The 22,736-nt window shown below is 39.3% G+C and overlaps 1 protein-coding gene across 1 annotated transcript in view; it reads right to left on the bottom strand.

The window, feature by feature from the left end:
• Window positions 1-103: 103 nt before the first annotated feature.
• Window positions 104-22,736, bottom strand: part of LOC148183156 (uncharacterized) — a 30,135-nt gene continuing 7,502 nt past the window's right edge. The window contains exons 4-5 of the mRNA XM_088062430.1: window positions 8,149-8,285; window positions 104-1,022 (exon numbers count right to left, since the gene is read on the bottom strand). Of these exons, the coding sequence (XP_087918556.1) occupies window positions 8,195-8,285 (91 nt within the window). The 3' untranslated portion in view covers window positions 104-1,022; window positions 8,149-8,194. The remainder of the gene's footprint in view (window positions 1,023-8,148; window positions 8,286-22,736) is intronic.

Below are 22,736 nucleotides of genomic sequence, written 5' to 3'. Positions count from 1 at the left end.
ACACTGGCTTTGATGACAACCATGCAAATTGTATCTTTCCACATGAACAGTTTATCAGGAACAGTCAGATTTGTGCCTGCACAGCAACATGTATTTGGATTTCTTGTGGAGGACACACCATGTTGTAACCACAGAGTATGCCAAATCAGGGGAATGTGTGTCAAATCATTCTCCTCCTCGTTTCCACTGAGACCCAGGCTAAGACTTTTAAAACATGCAAGCCTCAGCAAGCAGCTCTGCTTGGCAATAAGGGCCAGCTGGCAGCTGTGCTGCTGCATGGGACTGCATTACAGCTCCAAGAACTCCTCCTTCTGGGACAGAAACCCTGTCCCCAAAAAAAGTGGCAGGGCAGAGCAGGGTACCCTCTAAACCAGCTAGGCAACACAGAGATAAATTTCAGCCAGCCACACCAGGTTGGTTATTTTCCCTCTGCACTGTAGATTTGCCCTGGCTCCTCCAATCCCTCACCATCTCTGAGAACAGAAAACCCAAGCCCCACCTCTCACCAGTTGTCACAACCCAGTCCTCCTTTGGTGCATTTGCTAAAACCATTCCACACCACATTACTCACGACAAAACAGGACCCCAGGAAGAGCAGAGCCCAAGCACTGCTGCTGCTGAGCTGTTCTCCCAGAGACAGGCAAGCAGAGAGAATTGGACACAGGGCACTTTCTCACAGAGGGCTGATATCCTTGGCAGACGGTTGGTGGTTTCAGCACATGGAATGTGAGCATTTCACCATAGGAGAAATGCATGTTAAAATTTATTAATATTAGGGGGAACACAGCTCACATGGGTCTACATGTCAAGGTACTTGAGTCCTGTCTGGACTTCAGCCTGTTTCAATGGAAAAAGTATAATTTCAGGTGCTGGAAGAGTTATGCTGGCCAAAATTTGAGGTGCCAACTCTTGAACTAAGGTTAAGGGAACTTTTAAGATTTTAGGCTTTAGAACTCCATGGCTCAATTTTGCCTATGTTCCTTTCTAGAAAGTCGTCAGGGGGTAGCTGTTCAGTTCAGAGCCTGTAAAAGCAAGAACAGAATAAGCAAAGGTCATACTGAAGTTTACATAAATAGCAGCTGAGGAAGGTCAGGTTGTTGAGACAGACTTTACTGTCCCCACATATCTCAATAAACAAGAACAAAAAAACCCTAAAAAAGCCCCCCACTTACTTAAAATATCTAAATTAGCTCTATAGTTCTCTTCACAAAACAGCTCCAGCTCTAACACTGATATAAGTGGGCAATAGCCTAAATAAATAATTTTCTCCATTAAACAGCTAATGTATTTCTTCGTCAGAATATCCTTGAGTCTATCAGTTAATTCACCATTTTAAACAATTGCCATGGAGGAGAAATGACAAAGTGTTATTCCTTCTCTGGCTATGTTTAGAGCCTTACAGGGTACATGTGCTGGTCCCACTGATGCCTGGACAAGGCTTTCAGCTCATGGCTGGCTCACATCCTGTCACTTCAGAGAACAGAGAGCAAGCTGTCCTCCCTCCCTGGGGACAAGAGTACATCTGTTCCTCAGGCCAAGATGCTGAAGACAGCTCACCAGTCTTCAGGATAAAAAGGCCAAGCAACTTGGGCTAGCCTAAAGATGCAGGTTTGATTGCAAGAGCTCTGCCTTGACATTTTCTGTACTTCAGCTCCCAAGCTTACTGCCCTTAAACAGAAATATTGTTAGTGTTTATAGAATTTCCAGTTGATTTTATCAGCCTCTCCTGTATGTTCGCTCTGGTATAGGAAAGGGGGGAAAAGTGCAATATATTGTCTTCTAGTCACGAGTTGGTCCTCCTTTAAGGACTTGTAAGGCATTTTTTGTGTATTGTTTCCCTGCATATGTGAGCAGCTTTACTACTTCATCCCCCCTTAGGACCACTTAACAACATCAGCAAAGCAATTAAGTGTAGTTTTCAGGAAAATGCCAGAGGCATTACACTGTCTGGATGGGAGTCTCAACCCAATTATTTTCAGCTAGTTGTGAACTGTGGAAAGTGGACTTTACTTCATTATAACTTCAGTTCCCACTGATTAAAAGTCTAGTATGTTACAGACGGTAAGGAAAAATGAAACAATTAAACTTTCCATCAATAAAATTGCTGCATATTCTTCAGCATAGGGGTTTACTTCTCTCCAGAGAAGTGATTAAAATGAACTGATTGAACTATAATTTGATTGACTGAAGAGCTGCAACCCATTGCACTAAAGCTGAAATTCCATCTTATTGCTCTATTTAACTCTGAATATAAAAACTATTGGTGATCTTGCAAAGCCCTTATGCAGTCAGCCAGCTGAAATTTCTTGTTGCTCACAGTCTGCAGCAGGTTCTGGTCTCTCACTGATGTGTCTGCATGATTCACAATGGATTGATGTTGAACAAGACATGGTTACACCTAAGAAATTATATTAACAGACACCTAAGAAATTATATTAATAAAGCTTTAGAAAAAAATAGAAAGGGCCCGTTAAATTATCAGGTATCTTCTACCTATTTCATAATCATTTGGGGATTCTAAACACAACCAGACAAAGTGAACCCAAGAGACTGGAGAGAATAATTGTCAGGTAATATACAGTTGTTGCAGCAAAAATTAGCATATTCTCCTGATGAAAAATGCAGCTGGGATACTCCTTCCTGCTGCAGAGCTGTCTTCAGGAAGCTCTGGGGTTGCCAGATGCAGAGGTTTGTAGGTGTACACACATATGGATGACTCCTTCATCCCAAGGGATACCAGAGTGCCACACTGGGTCTGCTCTCAAGTAAACTGTGCTGGCTGTGAATTAGGATGCCTGAATTCCAGTGCAAACACTTGTTCTTGGGACTCAGGACAAGCTTTTATGGATTGCTTAGACTATGAAGGCTTTGTCTCCACAGATGTAGAATTCTGCTGCTAGAGCCAGCGGCTCCTATGGCACAGTGAGGGCTAATGAACACCAGGTAAGGAACCATGAGGTGCTTGCTCCTGTCAGCAGGCTACCAGGATGTTCTGCTCTACTAAATGCTCAGAATATCATCCACCCTCTGAAACTTAAGTTGAAATACCATTTCCTGTTATGAGGTTACCCCTCTGTTGTATGACATCAGCTTCTCTAGTCCCATCATATATTTTGAAATAAAACACAGTATTTGACACACAGTAACATCAGGTAAGAATATTCATACTAAGTCACAGCAAGAACACATTATATTGGTGATTAAATGTATCAGGTTGGGTAAGATGTGTGGATAAAGATGGGCAACAACTGGCTCAAATATTTAATGCACTTCCTCTGATAGGCAGCTCAAACTCTGAATGAATTCAATACATGTTTTCCCACAAAGATCACCAAGAACCAGGGCGTGTACTCCTTGACAGTATTTACTACTGAGCTCAGTTTGCTGTGAAACTTTGAACTTCTGGCTGTGCTGATCTATGAGGCTGGCTCATAGCTAATCAGGCCATGGATGTGATTTGTGCCAGCTTCAACCCTTGCATATTGCCAATCCCAGTTTTACAGCAATACCTGACCACAGTCAAGGTCTATTAATCCACTAAGTTCTTTGGTCTTGATATTTACACATAGGACATATCAATTCTTCCTATTTGTTAGCCAAAAGCTACCAGAACTGTACTGGAGTCACTGAGGCAGTATTGATCTGAAAAAATGCTGTCTTCATCCAATTTAGAAGGAACACCTTTGACAAATTATATTTGGCACTTAATGATTGTCTTGCATTATTGGCCTTTTCCTTTGTTTCCTCTTTCCTTTTGATTACCAATTACTATAAATGTTATCCTCTACTCTGCCTCACCAGAAGTAACTTGGAATAAAGATGTGCAGGAACAAGAGCCTTTTAAAGGGAGACAAGGGCAAATACAGAACATCAAATTTATAGGTATCTCAGGAGGCTGCAGAATGTTTGCTGCATTCCCTAAGCTGAGTTTTATGTGCACACAGCAGAGGCACATAGGGCTCCAAACATTTTAAATGCCTGTTTAATGCCTATTTAATCTTTCAGTTCTTAGACCGATACATTCTCTCAATTATAAGACCTTTGCATCAAAGTTGAAGCAGAAGGTGTTGTGCTTGAAGTAATTTGTATCTTATTTTCTTGCAGGACAAGAAAATGGCAAAAAAGAGGAGCCCCAAGTGTGAAACTAGCCTTGAGACTTCTCTAATTCCTTCATGAGAAAGTGGCAGGGATCTTGCAAAGCATTTATTCGTCTCTAACAGCGCTCCTACACATCCAAGGAAGCAAGCAGAGCCTGGGAAGGACTTTTTGTCACACTGACACAAGTCACAAGAAATCTGGGCAGTGTGCAAACAACATCAAGAACAGGGCAGGACCTTCTTCCAAGTCCAGCCTGCGCTGACACATGGAGGAGGAGGCACAGACATCTGGTGATCCAGGCTTAATGTGGTTCCCCAGAGAAGTGTCAGCAAGTGTATGGACAGGAAATGGCAAGCAGTTCCACCAGACCATGCTGGCCTGGCACATCACGGAAAAAGTGAAGAACGATTCAAGCTGGATCTGTTTTCTGTACCCAAGGGCCTCCTGGCAGATGCACAGGAATAACCATATCTACCAAAAAGAACATCATTTTGCTATGGATGCTGCAAATCACACATGTGACTCCTCTCTCCTAACCCTGTTAGGGAGAGGCAACAATTTTCTGTGTGTCAACAACAAGTTGATTTCAAAGTCTCCAATTACACAAATATACAAATATATATTTGCCAGCAGATTTTTGTTTGGAAAACTCCAGCACTTTAATTACATAGGTACCATAACTCCCTATTTTTACATAAATGTGATTACTGCAATTTCTTCATTAGGGAATAGTTTCACTATTTAAGAAAATGTTATTTAAAGGCGTGGTGTTATCTGTTTATCCCACAGTGTTAACACCCCTGCAAAACATAAGCAAACACTTGAATGCTTTCCTCCTAGCAACCAAGGTCTCTCACATCAGAAAAGCAGCATACTTGTCTTTTTCTGTACCTTGTATTGAGCCAAATATCTAGTTTACAACCCTTTGGCCATTCAATAACCGACAGATTCTTGGAATATAATTTTAGGTGAAAGTCTAAACCAGTGGCTATGGTCCTAGGGCCAGATTTTCAGGCTTTTGTGTATTCCCTTACTTCTGCAGATGAAAATACTAGAAAATTAATCTTAGGAACTAAGCTTCTTTACATTTGATAACCTGCTGCAGGACTTAACTGTTCAAATTACCAGCAGCTTTCACAAAGTGCTGAGTTTCTGCAATTCCCACTATGGCGAGTCTAAAACACAGATATTGAGTATTGCCTTGGGATCTCACTCTGTCTTAACAAGGCTGGGATAATGGTGCTGTTTTTACTGAAGAAATGGGGGATTTCAGATCTCTTGAAATCTTTGCAGAATATTGGGGACCCAAAAACCCCAAACAAACCAGCAGATACACTATCAGAATCCTCTCCTTGTCTACTTCCTTCTTTCCTTTCATAAGGGTAAGTTCTCCTTTCTTTTTTTTCTTTTCTAAGGGAGACTAATGGTATCCTTTCTAACTCTTTAAGAAAAACAGAGGAGCACCCGAGAAATCTGTCTTCCAAGGAAAAGATGAAAGATATAGCTAAGTGAGAGGATGTGTCCTTCTCAACACTGACAGTGTGGTCAAAGAGACAGCTCCCCCTGACTTCTCCCTGAAGAGTTCACAGACAACTGTTCAGAAGAGCACCCGGGCTCGCCGGCAGCTCTGCTAACAGCAGGAATCACTGCAGCACTCTGGACTGCTGCTGCCATGTCATTCCAGTGCCTCTGGGGTCACCTGAGTGCATTAAATTAACACTGTTCCCAGGCAAAGCAAAGTGTCTGGGAACAGGATTGTACAGCATAACAATGGGATAGGAGGGGCAGATACACACCTAAATATGAAATGATTGGAAGGAGTGGGGAGCTGATTCTGACCGACATGACTTAGTGCCAAATGCATGTTCTCACACAGATCTCCCAGCAGATTATGTGTCTCTTCATCACCACTTAACATTTTTATAGCTTATTTCAGTATTTCTGCATTTGTTTCACCTGCAATAATTTATTAATGAGTTTAAGATTATTAAAAATTTGAAGCTTCATTACAAACTATCCTGGGGGAAGCTCACCTGCCTCATCCTACTACATTATTATTACCAAGTGTCTAATTTATATTTAATCAGACATCAATTGAACATCAATAAAATAATAATGAATTAATAAGCTGTATCTTCCCAGGAATACTAGTAGCTTAAGTATGTAAGCAAAGGCAGTGCACTGTCTGTGGGTCAGCTATCAAATCTCTCAGACTATTTGACATAACAATTTAGTATTTAGAATATAATAATAAGCCATAAAAAGAGTTAATTGCTGTGGTCTTCAGCTAATTCTTGCCATAATTATGACCCATACCAACCTGTGAACCTGAGCTGAGAAGTAACCTAGAGCTCCATGTAAGACAGTCATTTCCAAACACTGTAAATGCCTAAGGGACTCCATGTTTCCACAAAATGAAATGACAAAAGAATTTCAGCTTGGGTAAATGCATAATTTTTCACTTTAACATGACCTCTTAAACTGAAATTATTTATTTTTCTATACAGAAAAATCAAAAAAATTGTTGTTTTTTTTAAATTAATGTGACATCTACCTATGAACGTTACAACAGCATAGTTCAACACTGCTGGTCAGGTGTTCTGTTTTAACAAAATATCAACCCAAAAAACAAGCTTTGGCAAATCCTTCTCTGCAGACAGAAGCAGCATTATTTCAGCCTGGGGAATTTCAGTAAAGACCTTGCTCCTCTCCCACCCTATGGCTCTACAGTGATTGTCATCCCTAATTAGTGATGAATATCACTAATTGGGGACTACTTCCATGTGCACTTCTTAGGCTTATATGTTTTCCCCTCCCTCTGCTAAGCCTCAAAAATCAAAATTTTCATTCTGGATCTTTTTGTTTCTTCGATTTCCTACTATGTACTTTTCTTTATGGTTCAGATTTTATCAGGGATTGAAAAAGAGCCCTAGATGCAAAAGATATCCATGTTGTCAGTATTCTTCTCTGTCCCAGTCCACTAAGAATCACTTAACCCTCTTCTTCAAAATTATCCCACTGAAGTCAGGGGAACTGTCACAGCCCCTCACTTCATCAGGATTTACATAAGGGCTTTAAATTCCCATCTGTGGAACTGAAGCCAAAAGACAGTATTATCCTTCTAAGACATATTTTTTAATAAATGATAATAAATTATATTTTTTAATATTCACTAACTCTCCTTTCCTTTTCATCCACAACACACTTGTCTTTTTTAGCTGCTTGGGTCCACTCTGGCTGTCTGTATAATCCAAGCAAGGATTGTAAGGCCAAGTGTCCTCAGGCATGCAGCATGGGCTCGTGCAAAATTACAGTCCCATGGAAACCTCAATGCCACTTGAGATATTGAGAAGTCCACCAAGAAGTGCTATCCAAATCTAATATGAAGAGGTTCCAGTTTAACATTTAAAATTTTATTAAGAGCTAAAGGGGGCATCAGACATTCTGGTCTAATCTCTTATATGAGATTTTTACTAAGTTACTTCTGCATCAATCCCCAGAACTCCTGTTTGAGTAAACACATCCTATTGAAATACTTCCAGTGTTAATCTGTAAATGGAAATCCATTGTCTTGGTGGCTTACACTAGCATTTATTACTCCACTTCTCAGCTGAATTGTCAGGCCATCACTCCTACTCACTGACTTGTCCTTCCCTCCATGCAGGCCTTTGACAGCCCATGTTTTGGTCCCAGGGATGCTGGTACATCACCACCTGAATGAGCTGGACTCAAAGGTATGGGCAGTCCCACCACTCAGAAACGTGAAAGCCATTGCTTGCTTATGTTTCATCCTTGGCCAGTCTCTTTATCACAAGGGATTCTTCAAAGCTCAGAATCAAGGACATCCCTGTTTTTCCTGAGCAGACCCAAATACGCTCATTTTTGGGACACTCTCATAGGGAAATGATGACTAGTTTAACACAAAGAGCACCTTCCCACACCTCTAAGAGATGGTTATAATTTTTGGGCAACCCACTTACTGGATTTCAGATTTTCTGCCATGTAACGACAGTTAAATTTTGAAAAAAAAAAAAAAAAAAAGCCACTCACCTCTTTTTAAAAGTCTTCCACCATGGACTAGTTTCACTGCTCTCATTCAATCAAACCACTTACTGACTTGACAGGTCTTTCTCATGAGTAAGAAAGAATAAAGGTCTTCCATTTCTGGATGTGCTTTGCAATGGATCCTGTGAAAATCAAGGTAAATAATGTACACTAATTCATCTTTAGTGAGCACAAAAATAATCCCCCAGAATGACAGCTACTGGTTTGTATCCAGTGAGTGCTGTATAACCCCTTCTGTAAACTCAGCAATGAGTACTGATCAGTCTCTTACTCCTTTCTTACTCTCTAGTGTGACACATCCTTAATTATGGCTACATTAATAATGGCTTCAGAGAACCCTACACGGCTCAGGCTGCATTCTCTTCTGGACATCAAAGACAGTGTTAAAATCCTGCCTGGGAAAACTCCTCTGCTGATGTTCATCCCAACCACGGAAAGCTCTGCTCTAGACAGAAAGCACATACTTCAAGCTCACTTCCTCCTACTCCTGAATGATAAGGCAGCCTGAAAAAATTGATACACCATTGAAAAGGGAAATATTTACGCCTGAAAACACTGAGACAAAAGAAAACTCCATTAACCTCTGAAAAGCTACTAGAGACTTTGGGTATCTTACCCAGGCCTCTAGATCCCAAAGAGTTCACCCATCTTTAGTAAGACCCTGACTGACAGCGTTTGTGTCACAATAACACAAAAACAGTATGACAAATTCTGATTGTGTAACAGAAAATTGAACTAGAAACCCCCACTAAGGCCCTGTATCACCAGCATCTATCACTGCACCACAGCAGCAACATTTTAATTCTGTATGTGTAGCATTTTTGGGCATCCTTCAGGTATAAACATGCTTCTTCAGTCAGCTGGGGAGGATGTCTACACAAGTCCCCAGCGAGGGAAAACAGGAAAGAATCATGATTCAGGTTTGCACCAAACAATGAATAATTCATAAACCTTCTACATGTAGGTAACATGTAATTCTTATATAGATAGCAATTACTAGAAAATTAATGTAACTGCCTCTCGAGAGAATGACTGGAAAACACCATTATCCTCTGCAGGTATGCACATGCAAGCTTAAAGCTAAGTCAATGTAACAGGTGACATATCTTGTGATAAATTATTTGGTTTAAACTTGTTTTGGAATACGTAGCAACTTATTGATAGCCAACATCTTACAGTATTGCCTATGTGGAAAGCAATGCCTGGCAAATTATCAGTTCCTAATAAAGCTCTGTGCTTCTAAGTATTACAGTTGATGCTGCTCTTGATTTAGATTCAGCTAATTTTTGTACAGACTCAGCACTGTGGCTCATCCATGTTTCTCCATTTCCCTGAGGATTTGGAAATACAAATTTTGACTTGATGAGCCTATTAAAAAATTAGGAAATGCATATGCAGCACTGCCCTTGTCTGTCCATAAAACTGATTCAGGATGCTATAAAGGCACATATGTGTACCTAAAGTCCTGGCCCCAAGATGAACACTGTGTTACCTACAAGCAAATTACACTGTCCTAAAACAACACTCTCAAGGTGCACTACCATACTCAAGTAAGCCTGGATGTGCCATACAGGATAAATTTTTTTAGAAAAACCACATCCGTAAAGGTAAGTTTCTTCAGAATTTCACAGCCATGTGGTGATGCTGCAAAAACAAGCAAAATCAAACAGCTCTCTGTCAAAACTTAAGACTGTTCCATACCTGTATAATCATCACACAGCACACTTCATTGCCAGGAGCTGCTGTAAGCTACATGATTCTCAGTTAAAACCTTAGCAGCAACAATTCTTTGTGCATTTTTGCCCTTCCAAATGTCTTTTAACCAACACCATGTTCAGTACTCTGTAAGCCATGATCCTCAGCTGTAGGAGCTTAGCAGTTTGCCCCTCAGTTAGTCAGCTCTGGGCATTGCTAAAGAACAGGTCTCATGTAATTCTGAGTTCAAAAAAATCTTCTGAAAAAGGATATTTAAGCTATTTATGATCCTTTTTGCAGTTTAAATCCTGTATAATATTTTTGATGGAGCTTTTTGACTTCAAAAACCCACAGTTTAAACTAAGGTCTAAAAGAACACCTCTGATTTGCCACAGAAATCAATCTTCTGCTGTCCAATTCCATTCTTAATGAAAGAGACAATTCAGAAACCTACAGGAACATGCTTTATTGATTCATTCACAAGTCACTAAAGCCTGTGCCTCTGTTCCCTCCAATAAACCTAACCACACAGTGCTTCTCATGCACTGAATTACAGGGAAAGACGATGACCCCAGATCTGTTCTGCTGGAAGCCCAGTGAGACTAAACACGCCCAATAAATGTAAACACAGCACAGCACTAAGTTAATGGCAAATGTGTGTAGGAGACAAAGAGACTTCTATTTCCTCATTATTATTCCTTCAGCTGAGCCTCTGCCTTCTTTGTAATTTATTTACCCGGGGCAGTTGTGCCCTGATGCATACCTGTTTCTTCATGGAGGTCCTTGTTTTTCTCAATTTTGTAGATGGATTAAACAAAGGAGGATGAGGCCAACCTACATGTGTGAGGTCACACAGTGACCTGTAATCTGCACTGCAGCAGATGCCCACATTCATTCAGGTTCAACACCTAGTTCAGTATAAACCTGGAGTGTTGCTGCATTGCACTGGATATTTTATAAATAAGTCTTTCAGTAATCTCCCTCACTTCTTATGAAAGCAATAAGAAGCGGTAAGAACAGTAGAGCCTATATTGGGTGAGCTTTTCTATTAAATTCCTCTAATGCATCTCAGCTGTGACCTGTAGTAATTTGGGTAATCTGATAAAGCTGAGTGTCCTGTAAGAATTCGGGATACACTGTCTACCTGCAAGACAGAAGCACAGGAGAGCAGGGATATACCACGTATCATCCAGCAGTCAGAACAAGAGTGAACTTAAAAAAATAGGTGTTAGAAAATACAGGAAAACAAGTTATCAAGAAAATATGCTGTGCACAGTCTTACTGGTACTTTCAAGTATCACCAATTCAACATTTGTTTCCAATTCAAAACATTGCATTTACTTGTCCTGCTTAAAGGAATATGTTGCACTCAGATTTAGCATCAGGTTTTATGGTAACTACAGTTAATCCAATCATGCCAGTAGAATCACCTTGAAGTATGGCATTTTTTCAGGTTCACCCAGGTTTTGCTAGAAATACAAATAGTCTTTTGCATTCTACCTTATGACACAATAGATCTTAGGGAGCTCATTTCTCTCATATCACTCCAATATTCTTCTCCCTTTACATATGCTTTTGATAAGTGTGTACAGACCCAGTCAAGAACACTCTTTACTGCAAAACTTACCTGTCACCTGCTTTAGAACTTAGTGAGTTTAGCAATTCTAGTAAAGAATAGTTTCAGAAAGCAGCCTCTGCTGTTAACTGGATAAATAAGGTAAAAAACAATTTAGTGGTGTGTAGAGGAATTGAATTATTTTATTATGCTCTTTAATATTTCCCCTAATTCTAAAATCAGCCAAAACTCCAGCAAAAAAATCACTTTTCCTTTAGAATTGTCTCTCAGCAGGGTAGTGGGCACAAGTTATCGCTCTATGCCATACTGTATGTTCAAAGCCATCAGCATTCAATGTGCTAAGAAGTGACATTGAATCCCACAATCAGAAATAAAAATGAAAGTTTCAAAAAGATTTTAGAATTTAAATTAATATAAATAGCTGCTTTGAAGATGGAAAACATTTTACAGATTTACATTTTGGTCTGTTTTGTACGGATAAACAGATAAAAATATGTTTTTAAAAGGAGCAATATGATTTTCAGTTTAACACTTTCCATAATTAGATTGTAAGAAATACTAGGAGCCACAGAAAGAATTATTTATATTCACTGTACAGAGAGCTTATGTTTTGCTTCTGCTTATTACTTGAGCTTCTGAAAAGCATCTCATTTTATAACCTTAACAACCATTAATGTAAGCCACAAGCTTTTTGCAAATGTACATTCCCACTACCACCTTTCCCAAGTATGAGGATTCAAATAAATCAGGGCACTATCATTGTTTAGTCAAGAGACTCAGAAGGTTTATCAAAGGGTTTTTTTTCTTTCCTTTTGAAAGGCACAACATGTTGCCAAAGAATTCATACAAACTTAGAATTAAAAATGTTACAAAAAGTGCTCTGAAAGGAAAATTAATTGGAAGGATTCATACTCTAACACCGCTTGCTGTCAGTCTGCTCTTAATGACTGAAGTGTTTTTATAGCTTTCTGTGTTCTTCCTTAGTGCTGTATAATTTGATTTCCAAATCCCCTGAGAGCTCTGTGACAAACCTGCAGGGTGTTTCCAGGAGCTAAAGGTCAGAGCTGAGGACAATGGGCATGGAGTGTGCAGAAGACAAATCTCAGAATCTCTTGCTTCAAATCTGTCACTGACGCAGAAACCAGGGTCAGGAAAGCACAAAGAGAAGTCTCTCAAAGAAAAAATCAGCCATGGTGGCAACTTCCTAAGGAAAATCAACTTTGGTGGGAACCTCTTTAAGATGTTAGTGTAATTGCCAGCAGAATCCAAGTGACATTCCTTAAAACAAAGGAAGAAGGCAACTTTCCCAGAGATCTGCTGCATGGAAGCCAAACAAGCTGCCAAATTTCTTGAACAAAAATCATATACTGGGAAGCCCAAACTGTGACTCGCACACTTGTCTCATGTGTAACACTCGGAATTTAGGGAAATCCTCCTGTGCTCTATTCCTGGACTCCTTCCCTCCCCATCCCCCAAAGACCAAAGAAGTCTTTCCTCAGCCAGTTCCTCCCCTGCCCTCACACCAGCCTCTAGTCTTTGGCCAAAAGATAGTGCTCATTTGGGCTAGATACCATATGACCTGCTCTGCTGGCTGGCCCCACCGCTGTTAAATCAGTGCCACCAATCTCTATCTTAGGGTTCCTAACAATCTTATTATCTTTTTTATTGTTTAATTAACATAATCACTTCTTAAGAACAACTGTAATACTAGTTAGGGGAACAGGTGCTGTAACTAGTAAAAAGTCTATAAAGAGAAAAATCAATATCCCACCAGATGTATGTAGAGGATGTACCTTTCAACATCACAAATTCCCTTTTGGGAACCTGAAAGAATCCTCTGCTGCTTCTGCATTATGTGCCTCAGTTTTAATTCACTTCTTATTCTTTGCTTAATCAAGTTCATTTGTAGCATAAATGTGAGCACCATTATGCTAATTTCTGCACAAGACATGCAAATATATAAACATTTGTGTGCCAAATTAAGGTTCTGTCTATAATGTTATGCCCCTATTTACTATCTATATTTTATGTCTCATGGATTTCTAAACATTTAAATTTATATCAGTGCTGTCACATATCTGCAAGCAGGGACAGTTTTATGAGCACTAAAAAAGCTGCAACACACAGACACTAAATACTAATGACATAAATGGTATCCACTAATGGTCTCTATTTTTATTACAATGCAAAACTTCAATACATTGCAATTACCATTGCTCTAAGGCTGAGCCATACACACTGTATAACGCCAACTTCCATCTCTATAGCATAAAATGACATTATTTGTTGTTCAGCCCTGTACTGCAGATGTTGACTGAATGCTCAAGTCAGCAGTTGGAACTAAAATTCACTCTATTTACAAAGTCTTACTGTTAACTAATACCCTAAATTGTCAGATATGCCAATGCATTAGACATTTTTCAAAGCCTGCTGCACTAATAGCATGTAGGTGTAGCACATGTCTTGTTGTACCTGTCAACAGCCCAGGAACTTTGCAAAGGTAAAGCATGTCAAAAATGTGAATTATCTTCTTATGCTTCTGTGTTAAAAAAAATCTTCAGTGAACAGTTTTTCTAAAATCTTGCAATACAAAAGTGCATTCAAAAGAGCTTACTCTCTTGTAACTGGGTTTCTTTTTCACCTTGTAAATGTTAAATTTTAAATTTCTCATTCATAATTTCAAGTGTCTCCTTTTACTTCATCTACCAAAGTGACTAAAGCTTCCTCTTAGAACTTTGAGGCAGTGGAAATCTCAAGGTTCATAGAGCTGGATGAAAACAAGTGCATTGCAAAATCTCTCCTATATGAGTCAGGGGTGGAGGGGTAAATTTCATTTCATCAATGTATTTTGCTTGCCAGAAACTTTCACCAAAATTAAGGAGAGCTAAGTTCATCTTCAGACTTTCTCAAGCTGGTTCATCTCACATAAAACAAGTGCAGTTAGGTTCCCTCCCATTGACTTCAAGAATAACCTCCAGAAAGCTGAAAGTTTTGTTTGAAACAGGAGACATTTTTCCTATTTCCATGCAGCTGGGAAGTCATTTACACAAGGAAAACACTGGAGACAAAGTAGGTGTCAGACTGGGTAGCATTTTACATGCATTTTCTGACACAAGGCAGACAACAGAAACGTGCACACAAAATATTTCCTTTCAAGGGCTGGCTAGTGTGAACAGCGAAATCAAGGAGACATTAGTGTAATTATTACAGTCACCAAATACTCCTTGTCCTTAGAAACACAGTCCAATTATCACTCATAATTTTAAGCATGGAAAACCATTCCACCTGAAAGCAGTACTTTCTTTAAATTTTCTCACTCAGCTTGAAAAACCTAAACTCTCACAACTGACTAGAGAAGAGCACATGATGTAAAATGCATAGAATAATTATACCTAAATCTTACAACTGGGAATACTGACATACAATTACTTTTTTTCTTCTTCCTTTCTCTGCCAAGAATCTTGAACAAGGCAAGCGCTCTCTAATGCGATCTGAACTCACTTCAGTGTCCTAATATTTTGACTAAATAGGTTTTATAAAGGATCCCAGTTAACTACCTCTGTTGTACAATTGTAACAATAAAATATTGCAACTGAAAATCAAATGGCAGTTTTAATTTCAGAATCCAGGATTTCCCAAAAGAACAAATGCATTACTTTAAACAGTTGTAGGAAAACATAGCTTCTCTAAATAAGTAAAATATGCTATGCATTTTCAATGCATTTCAATCAGGCTTTAAAATAATAATTTTAACATAATAGCTCATTTTTTGAAATTCAAAATGTTCAGGGGTGAGCAATTTTTAATCCTCTCTACACATCTTAAACCAGACTAAGTTCACTAACACAAAAATGAAAATATTTGAGTACATGAAAAACATTTTTCTTTAATTATTTCTCCGTTTTTCTTGGGGAAACTGTTGGGTAACTGGAACCAATTTTGAGGAGTACTTTAGACCTTTTGAAATTCCATCTTTGACAACCTGCATTGTTCACTGTAATTCTTTCTCCTTGCTTAACAATCACATTATAACAAAGGATGAATTGAGTTCTTTATAGTAAGACCTTGGACAAAATCTGAGGGTATTAACTTGAAAGAAAATGTTAACTGTGTTTCAGTTTTTAAGTGTAATGCCCCCCCTAGAAAAGTAGCAACAGGTCATGGGTTGGCTAATGCCAAAACCAACAAGTGCCTGACCCATTTTTTTTCTGTGTGGTTTTTGCTTTTTAGTGTGGTTTATTTGGTTGGTTTTCTTTAGTTTCATTCCCCCTTACTTTGTTTTCCCAAGTTTGCCCTCATAACTTTCAAAGCCCAATGTCATTCCCCTAACAGACCACATTGATAAGGTGCCTAATTAAGAAAGCAGCTGCCCTAAAAACTCTGTAATATCAAGGAGAGAGAATGAGACACCTCCAGAGGCCGAGTCAGGTGTCTCTACTCGACAGCTCCCGAGCTCTTAATGCAGGTGTCTCAGGATAGAGTTACAGGGTCTGAAACCAGCCCATGACCCATATAGGGAGTTCTGTTCCACCCCAAAATGTGTACATTCCATGAGGGCACAGGAAGAGAACACAGGTAAGAGCACAGCTGCTGCCCAGAATCCAACTTACAAAGCTCTCTGTGGATAGCAGAGACATTCCCAGAGCAGTACCAGTGGGGTTCTGAGCTCACAGACTTGCCAGCTGCCTCTGGGCACTTCTCCCATCCTGTTGCGCCACTCTCTTCTACAGTAAAAAAGAACATAAGCTCTTGTGGAACTTATCTCTACCTGGGTACACACAGTGAAAACATTCTCCTTCACTGAAACAATAAAAAAACATGGAAAACAATAAGAGGCTTTCCATCCACTTCTGTGGATGGTCAATTGAGCCCTAAAGTAAAAGACTCTTGGCCCTGTTCCCTGCATGGAGTATTTGGCTATAGTTTTGTTTTAAACTGTAAAGGTACTATTTTAAAAAGCACTCTAGGAAGGATGGCTGTCTGTATCTGCATTCCTTTCAAAGGGAATGAGGTAGAGTATTTACACCCAAGGCAAAGGTGTTTCTTCCAATTATAACAATACAATGAAACATCTTTAATACCTGGAAGCTTTAGACTTCTGCCTTGTAACCATGCAGATGAATAGCTTCAACCTTTGCAAGAAATTGCAGTATGAATGTCTGTTTTATTCCACAGTTGTGTCTGAGCAGACTATTAATAGAATACTGATAAATGCTACAATAGCTATTCTTTTTCCTCCCCTCTTGCTTTTATGCTATCGTCAATACCTATCCTTCCCCTGGTGCTGTCAGCTGATGCCTGTCTCATAACTCTTGGGGTAACAGCATTAGGCGAAAAAGAAATTAAGTTCAAATAAAACTGCCAGGTAGTATCAACATTATGAGATTATGGACTGAATTGTTTTCTGAAGAGGCACATATGTGCAGCATTATACCACTAATGACCTACAAAGAACTTACATATTAAAATTCAATTACTATAACATTATTTAAGAGAAGGGGGAAGATACTAAAGCTGAATTTGTTTATTTTTCTAGGACCTCTGCTATTTTTAATGGCAAGTAATAACTACATCTTCCCTATACCTCTCCTTGGGACTGCGTAGGTAGCACCACACCACGTTCACACAAAACCAAAAGGTGTTATGAAGTCTCAGTAAAATGTGCATGTGGCTGGCAGAATGCCTACCCAGGCCTTTGCCAATCTGTGCCATTCTTGGGCACATGGCTACATTTGTACAATTCTCTTGTTTGTGTTCACTCTTGTGCAATAAATCTAAAAAGATAGGGAGCTGCCACTGCTGGTCCTGTGAGTAAAAATAAATCAGTGAGATTATGGTGAAGAACACACAATATAAAGACTACACAATAAATATGAAGAAACCAAAACATTTGGATTTCTTGCAAATCCTTGCAAGCCATGCTAAAAATAAATGTGTATTTGATTAAATACCAACAGCCTCAAATTATCAGTACAGCATGCAAATGAGTGAAGTTGTTTACCATCTAACAGCAGTGTTATCCATGCTGATGTTTGTGTCACATATTCTAGAACCACACTCAGATCCTTCATCTGGACTGCAGCAACTGCTCTTGCTGTCAGAAGCAACCAGCTCCTGAAATGGATCTTTCAAGGAAGCCAAATAATGAAGTGCCATGGAGAACAAATATATTTTTTGCTCCCTGAAGCAACGTCTTCAGTGAGTTAGAGGAAACAGCTCTGTCCCAGAGAAGCCTCTAAGGCTGCAACTGATGTTTCATCTGCTTTGAAAATTTGTATTTTCCAGAATTCTCAGACTATTAAGATTAAAGCCAAAAAAAAGAAAAAAAAACACATGTAAAAGAAACTAAGAGAAATTAAAATATCTTTTTTTTCCTCATAAATGCCTGAATAAAGTTGGGAAGAATGAGAAACACCTAGATGTTTGTCCAGTCTGAACACAATCCCAGCCAGCAACAAAAGGCTCTGCACATCCACAGCTAAAAGTAACAGTTCTACTGAGTAGTAAATATTTAAGATCATGGTGGCAAGTACTGTAGAAACATGCATGCATACATTTTAGGAATACCTAACATTTGCTCGTGGCTGGAAAGCCATTTTAGTGAAGACAAACAATCTTGTAAAAATGCTTTAATAAAATGAACAAGGAAACAAATCTGGTATGAGTGAAGTGAGATAATCACAGAAAATAAATTATGTGCTGTTTTCAGGAAAGCCGAGTCAGCTGTGGCTCGGATAGTTGGAAATCTGGATTTCCAACAACAGATATCAGAGGAAATCCTGAGTGTGTACTCACCAAATGAAAACTTGACTAGTGGGAAATTCAGTTCACAAAGGAACAGACTGGACCCTATAGCTGTAATGAAACTACTATGAGACTGGAAAAAAAAATTTTGCAATGTTAATGCCTGAATGCCAGTGAATGCAAAAAGTGTAGGAAATGATAAGGATGCAGTAGTCATGGTGAAACAGATATCAAAAGAAGAAAGGACTTCTAAGTACATCTGGGAAGGCAGGTAAAATGGACAGAGGGTACCTAAAATGGGATGATGGGAAAGAGGGACTGGCAAGATGCAGAAGAAACAAAAAGAAGTGGAAACCTCTATCAAAAGATTATTTTAAAATATATCTTATTGTTTATAAAATGCAAGGATTTTTCTTCAGCTGGGTTTTTTGTGTACTTATTTGCAGTTTTAGAGACTGTCAGTTTTGGAGATTACATCTTACGCATATTAGTCTTCCAACATATTGAAACTTTTTTGACCTTTCCTGAATAATAAGTGGTATTTTTATGTAAATTAGTCTTCTTCAATCTCTGTTGTGATATCAAATATCTTAAATATTGGGCATGCTTCCCATAGCAGAACTATTTCAAAGAATGAACAAACTAAATAAATAAATATGGCTGGTAACTTTAATTATTTCCCCCAAACAGTATTTTAGATGCTTAATAATTTGCAGTTTTCTCTCACAGAAGCCAGAGAGACAGCACTTTTCACATCTCATGGCCACTCCCATCAATATCTGCTCCAAGAAAAGTTGAAACGTTCAGTTCTGCTAAGTCAGGCTGGCAGATTTCACGAGACACAATGGACCAGTGAAACTCTGAACTGAGGGTCCACTGGCTGGGACCTGGTTCCTGTTCACACTCAGTCTGTGTGTATAACTAACATTTACCTGCTACAGCAAACCCTCACCCAGCATCTTCTTCACCTCTGCCTTTCATATTTCCCTTAAAACCCAAATATCTGAGATGTGTAATGTTTGGAATGGATCAGAATAGATTTAAAGGTGTCTGCACAAGGGAGGTTAAGTGCTACAAATCTCTCCTCACAGCTCTGCACTAAGCAGTAAAGAGCTGAATTAAATGCAATAGTAATGCAGAGCTGAGCTTTGAGATGCATCCCCTCCACTTGCTCTGCCTTTCCTAGTTACAGACGTACTGCTCAAAACCAGAAAGCATAACTAGCTGGTATAAACTAACTTTACATAAGCAGTTATGACCTAAACAAAGTTTGAACAGAACATAGCCTCTGAATACTCTTTTGAGTACATTTTGAGTTTAAATTTAGATTTTTATTGCCCTTGGAATGCTGAAATAAACTTTCAGTCCCACCGGTGCAACTCCAGGAAGAGACTATATTAAATTTCTCTGTTCATGAAGGTGTGTGCCTTCCTTCTATTTGTTACCAGGCATGCAAGTCACATAACAAAGCTGAGCTGGTTTTATCCTTATCCAATATGTACCTTATTATGCTTAAGTGAATTCTGCAAGGGCAGTTAGCAGCATTTGCAAGTGGTATCACATAAGAGCTGAGCATCCCATCAGGGGTCTCTGGAGTTTACACACAGATCTGACACACCCAGGGAATGGTCACACAGCTTGGTCTTTACTCCTCTAGCCTGGGATAGAGATCTTCAATTTCCCTGTTTCTGCAGAGCAACATTTAGAACTAACTCAAATCAAATCAAACCAATCAACCTACTAAGATGACATTGTGGAAACACAACAGCAAAATTAATTATCTGAGGTTTGAAAAAACAAACCTAGAATTTGCTTATTTGATAAGGAAAGAAGTCCTGAATGCCCTAACACTAGTAATGTACACTAGCCCCACACACCTAACATTCTACCAGCAAAAGAGAAAAGCAGGCCCAAGCAGAAGTAACAATTCTCACGTGGGAACAACCTGACACATCAATAAATTAAAAAACATTGTTTTGTCTGAGATTTCATCATCACTTCCCAAATCAAATCTGTCCTGGATACAAAACAATTTAGCTAACTGAGAGCAGGGAAACAGCAACTTTTCTCTTGCAGGATCAGGGAAGATTCACCCATTTCCTTACTTGCTCAGCTGTGTAACTGGAAGAAGCATTCCTTGTTCCCAATGTACCAGTGCCTAACGCTGCATGGGCACAAGGCAGAACATTTAAGGTAACAGCTGTAATATGCAGTCAAGCAGCGACTGCTACACACGAGACCAGATGGAAATCATCATTTGCCACAATAAATAAATAAATAAAGTTACTATATAAGTCAGAATTTAGGCAGATTCCTACAACCTGAAAATAGTCTTAGGGGCAAGATGATTATAACCATGCTTATGACAAATAAACTAAATGTGGTGTGTCTTTTGATGCAACTCATCATTATTTTGTTGGTGTACTCCTATCAAAATCTCATTCAGTTCTGCTTTTATTTAAAGCAAAGGTCATGGGACCATGCCACAAGTTGTAGGTCCACATTGGTGGCAGAAAAAGTTCCATTTGTTGGAAATTTGACAGAGGTTATACAAATCTTTTCCTGGTAATAGCAGCTGTAGCTGGTATGAAATGCAGTGTTAAATGAAAGTAGAGCATGCAACATTTTGTAATTATAGTTCTACATTGAATTGTTTACTTTTCAATGTGGTATAGAAGGAAATATTATGTTTTTAATCATGTTCATTACAGCGGAAGAGAAATTGTGAACTAACCCCTAAAAGTAAGTTTAAAGAAGAATCTGTAATTTTGATGGCTCATTATTGAGATTTATATTTTGTGGTGGTTGGTGGTTTTTGGTTATTTAAAGACAGAAAGGAAGTTTGAAGAGAAAGCTGAGAGATTGTTTGTGCATTTTTAAACACTGCCTGAGCAATATAATCAAATTCTGCTGTCAGTGTTTCTCTGATCCCCTTTACCCAGAGGAAAGTTTGTGGTTATTTCTTCTTTCTGTGTACAACATAAACAAAAATTGCTTAACCTTCCCTTCCTTTTCAGCTCCTAACCAATTCACTTAAAATGGCCTCGGTGGGTTTCTCTTTTGCTGGTTTGGGGGAGCTTCTTCCATCTTTTGGCTTTGTTTTAGATCTTTTCAAAGGTGTTTTCCAAACAGCCTGCTATTGGGGTTCTGGCCCCTCCTCCTCTTCTACAGTATTTTGAAATTTAATTTTATATCTTTTATAGGGCTTTTGATTTTTTTTTAACCCTACTGCTGCCTTTTCTTTATGCTTTTATAGATACTGATAACATTATGAATTATATTATACTATACAGAAATAAAGCTCACTTGAATTGAAACTTGCTGCCATTTTCTTCCAGTTTTTGAGACTCCCTATGAATTTATTTTAAAATCTCCTTTAATCCTCCTGCTGGACTGATGTTTCCTTTCAGAAAAGGAGGACACTGTTCCAGTCACAAGAAATGACATAGCATGAAGGAGATGAGGAAAAGAAAGTCCTGAGTCATGAAAGCAAAGAAGAAATACAAGTAATACAATACAATACTTGAGAGAGGATTAAAATCCACAAACTGGAAGGGACAGAAAAGTAGGATGGAGCTCTAATTGAAAGGAATAGAGGACTGACTGTACATAAGGGACTAGGTAGATCAAGGAGGGAGAACTTGACCAAGGGAGAGAGCTGAACTATCAGACCCCTCTCACCTTTCAGCTGCTTTCATTATCCTCCCTCTGTCCCCAGGGAGAGCTGGGAGCCCTCCTGACAAACTTTTCCTGGCCACAGTCAATGCTGAAGCTCAAAAGTAAAGCACATTCAGGACAGGAGCTGCTCTCAGAGGGTCACACGAGCACTGCCAGGGTGTAGTGATGACCTGTACCTCCTTCCAAGGGTGGGAGGAATATCTGGGTTCCAAGGAGCACAGGTCAGTTCTTGTTCCCACAGCACCGAGGAAAGGGAAGATCTGTATCTAAGGTCTGCAAGTTGATGCATTTTGTGAATAAGTGGTTGCCTTTCCTGCTGCTCTGGGTGTCTGGCTGCTATGGAGGCAAAGCCCACTGCTAAGATCTGCCCACAAGGAGAACACCGCACACAGCCGCGGACACGGCGCCGCTGCGGGAACACCGACCCCATCCAGGCCAGGCATGGCTGGGCTGGCTCCCCTTTGACCCATTGCACAGGAAATCTGGGGCTTTCCCAGCTCCTAAAGCTTCTTCCTTCTCCTAAACACTGTTTTGGAGAATCTGTGTTTACAGTAACTAAAGCACTCTGCACTCATCAAAAGGAGGACTGCAGTTAAATCACAGCCCCCAGTTACAGATACACCGCCGAATTTACCGTGCTTGACCACTCTTGTGTGAAGCATCAGCACTTGAAACAAGACCTGTGCCAACTCAAAAAGCTGAAAAGAGCATCAGTTTCTTCAATTATTCCCACAGAATGCACAACTGGAATTTAAAAAACTATGATCTTTTAACATTCATCCTTTTGAATAGGACATTAAAAAAGTAAATCCCTCTGAGCATCTTTAAAGCAACTTTAAATGATGAGTCCAGCAATAAAAAAGATTTTTTATGGATAACT

This window comes from Pseudopodoces humilis, chromosome 14, assembly GCF_049639895.1.
Source record: "Pseudopodoces humilis isolate 2021_Gansu_Grassland_sample_001 chromosome 14, ASM4963989v1, whole genome shotgun sequence".
Lineage (NCBI taxonomy): Eukaryota > Metazoa > Chordata > Aves > Passeriformes > Paridae > Pseudopodoces > Pseudopodoces humilis.
This window is presented reverse-complemented; position numbering and strand designations above follow the sequence as displayed.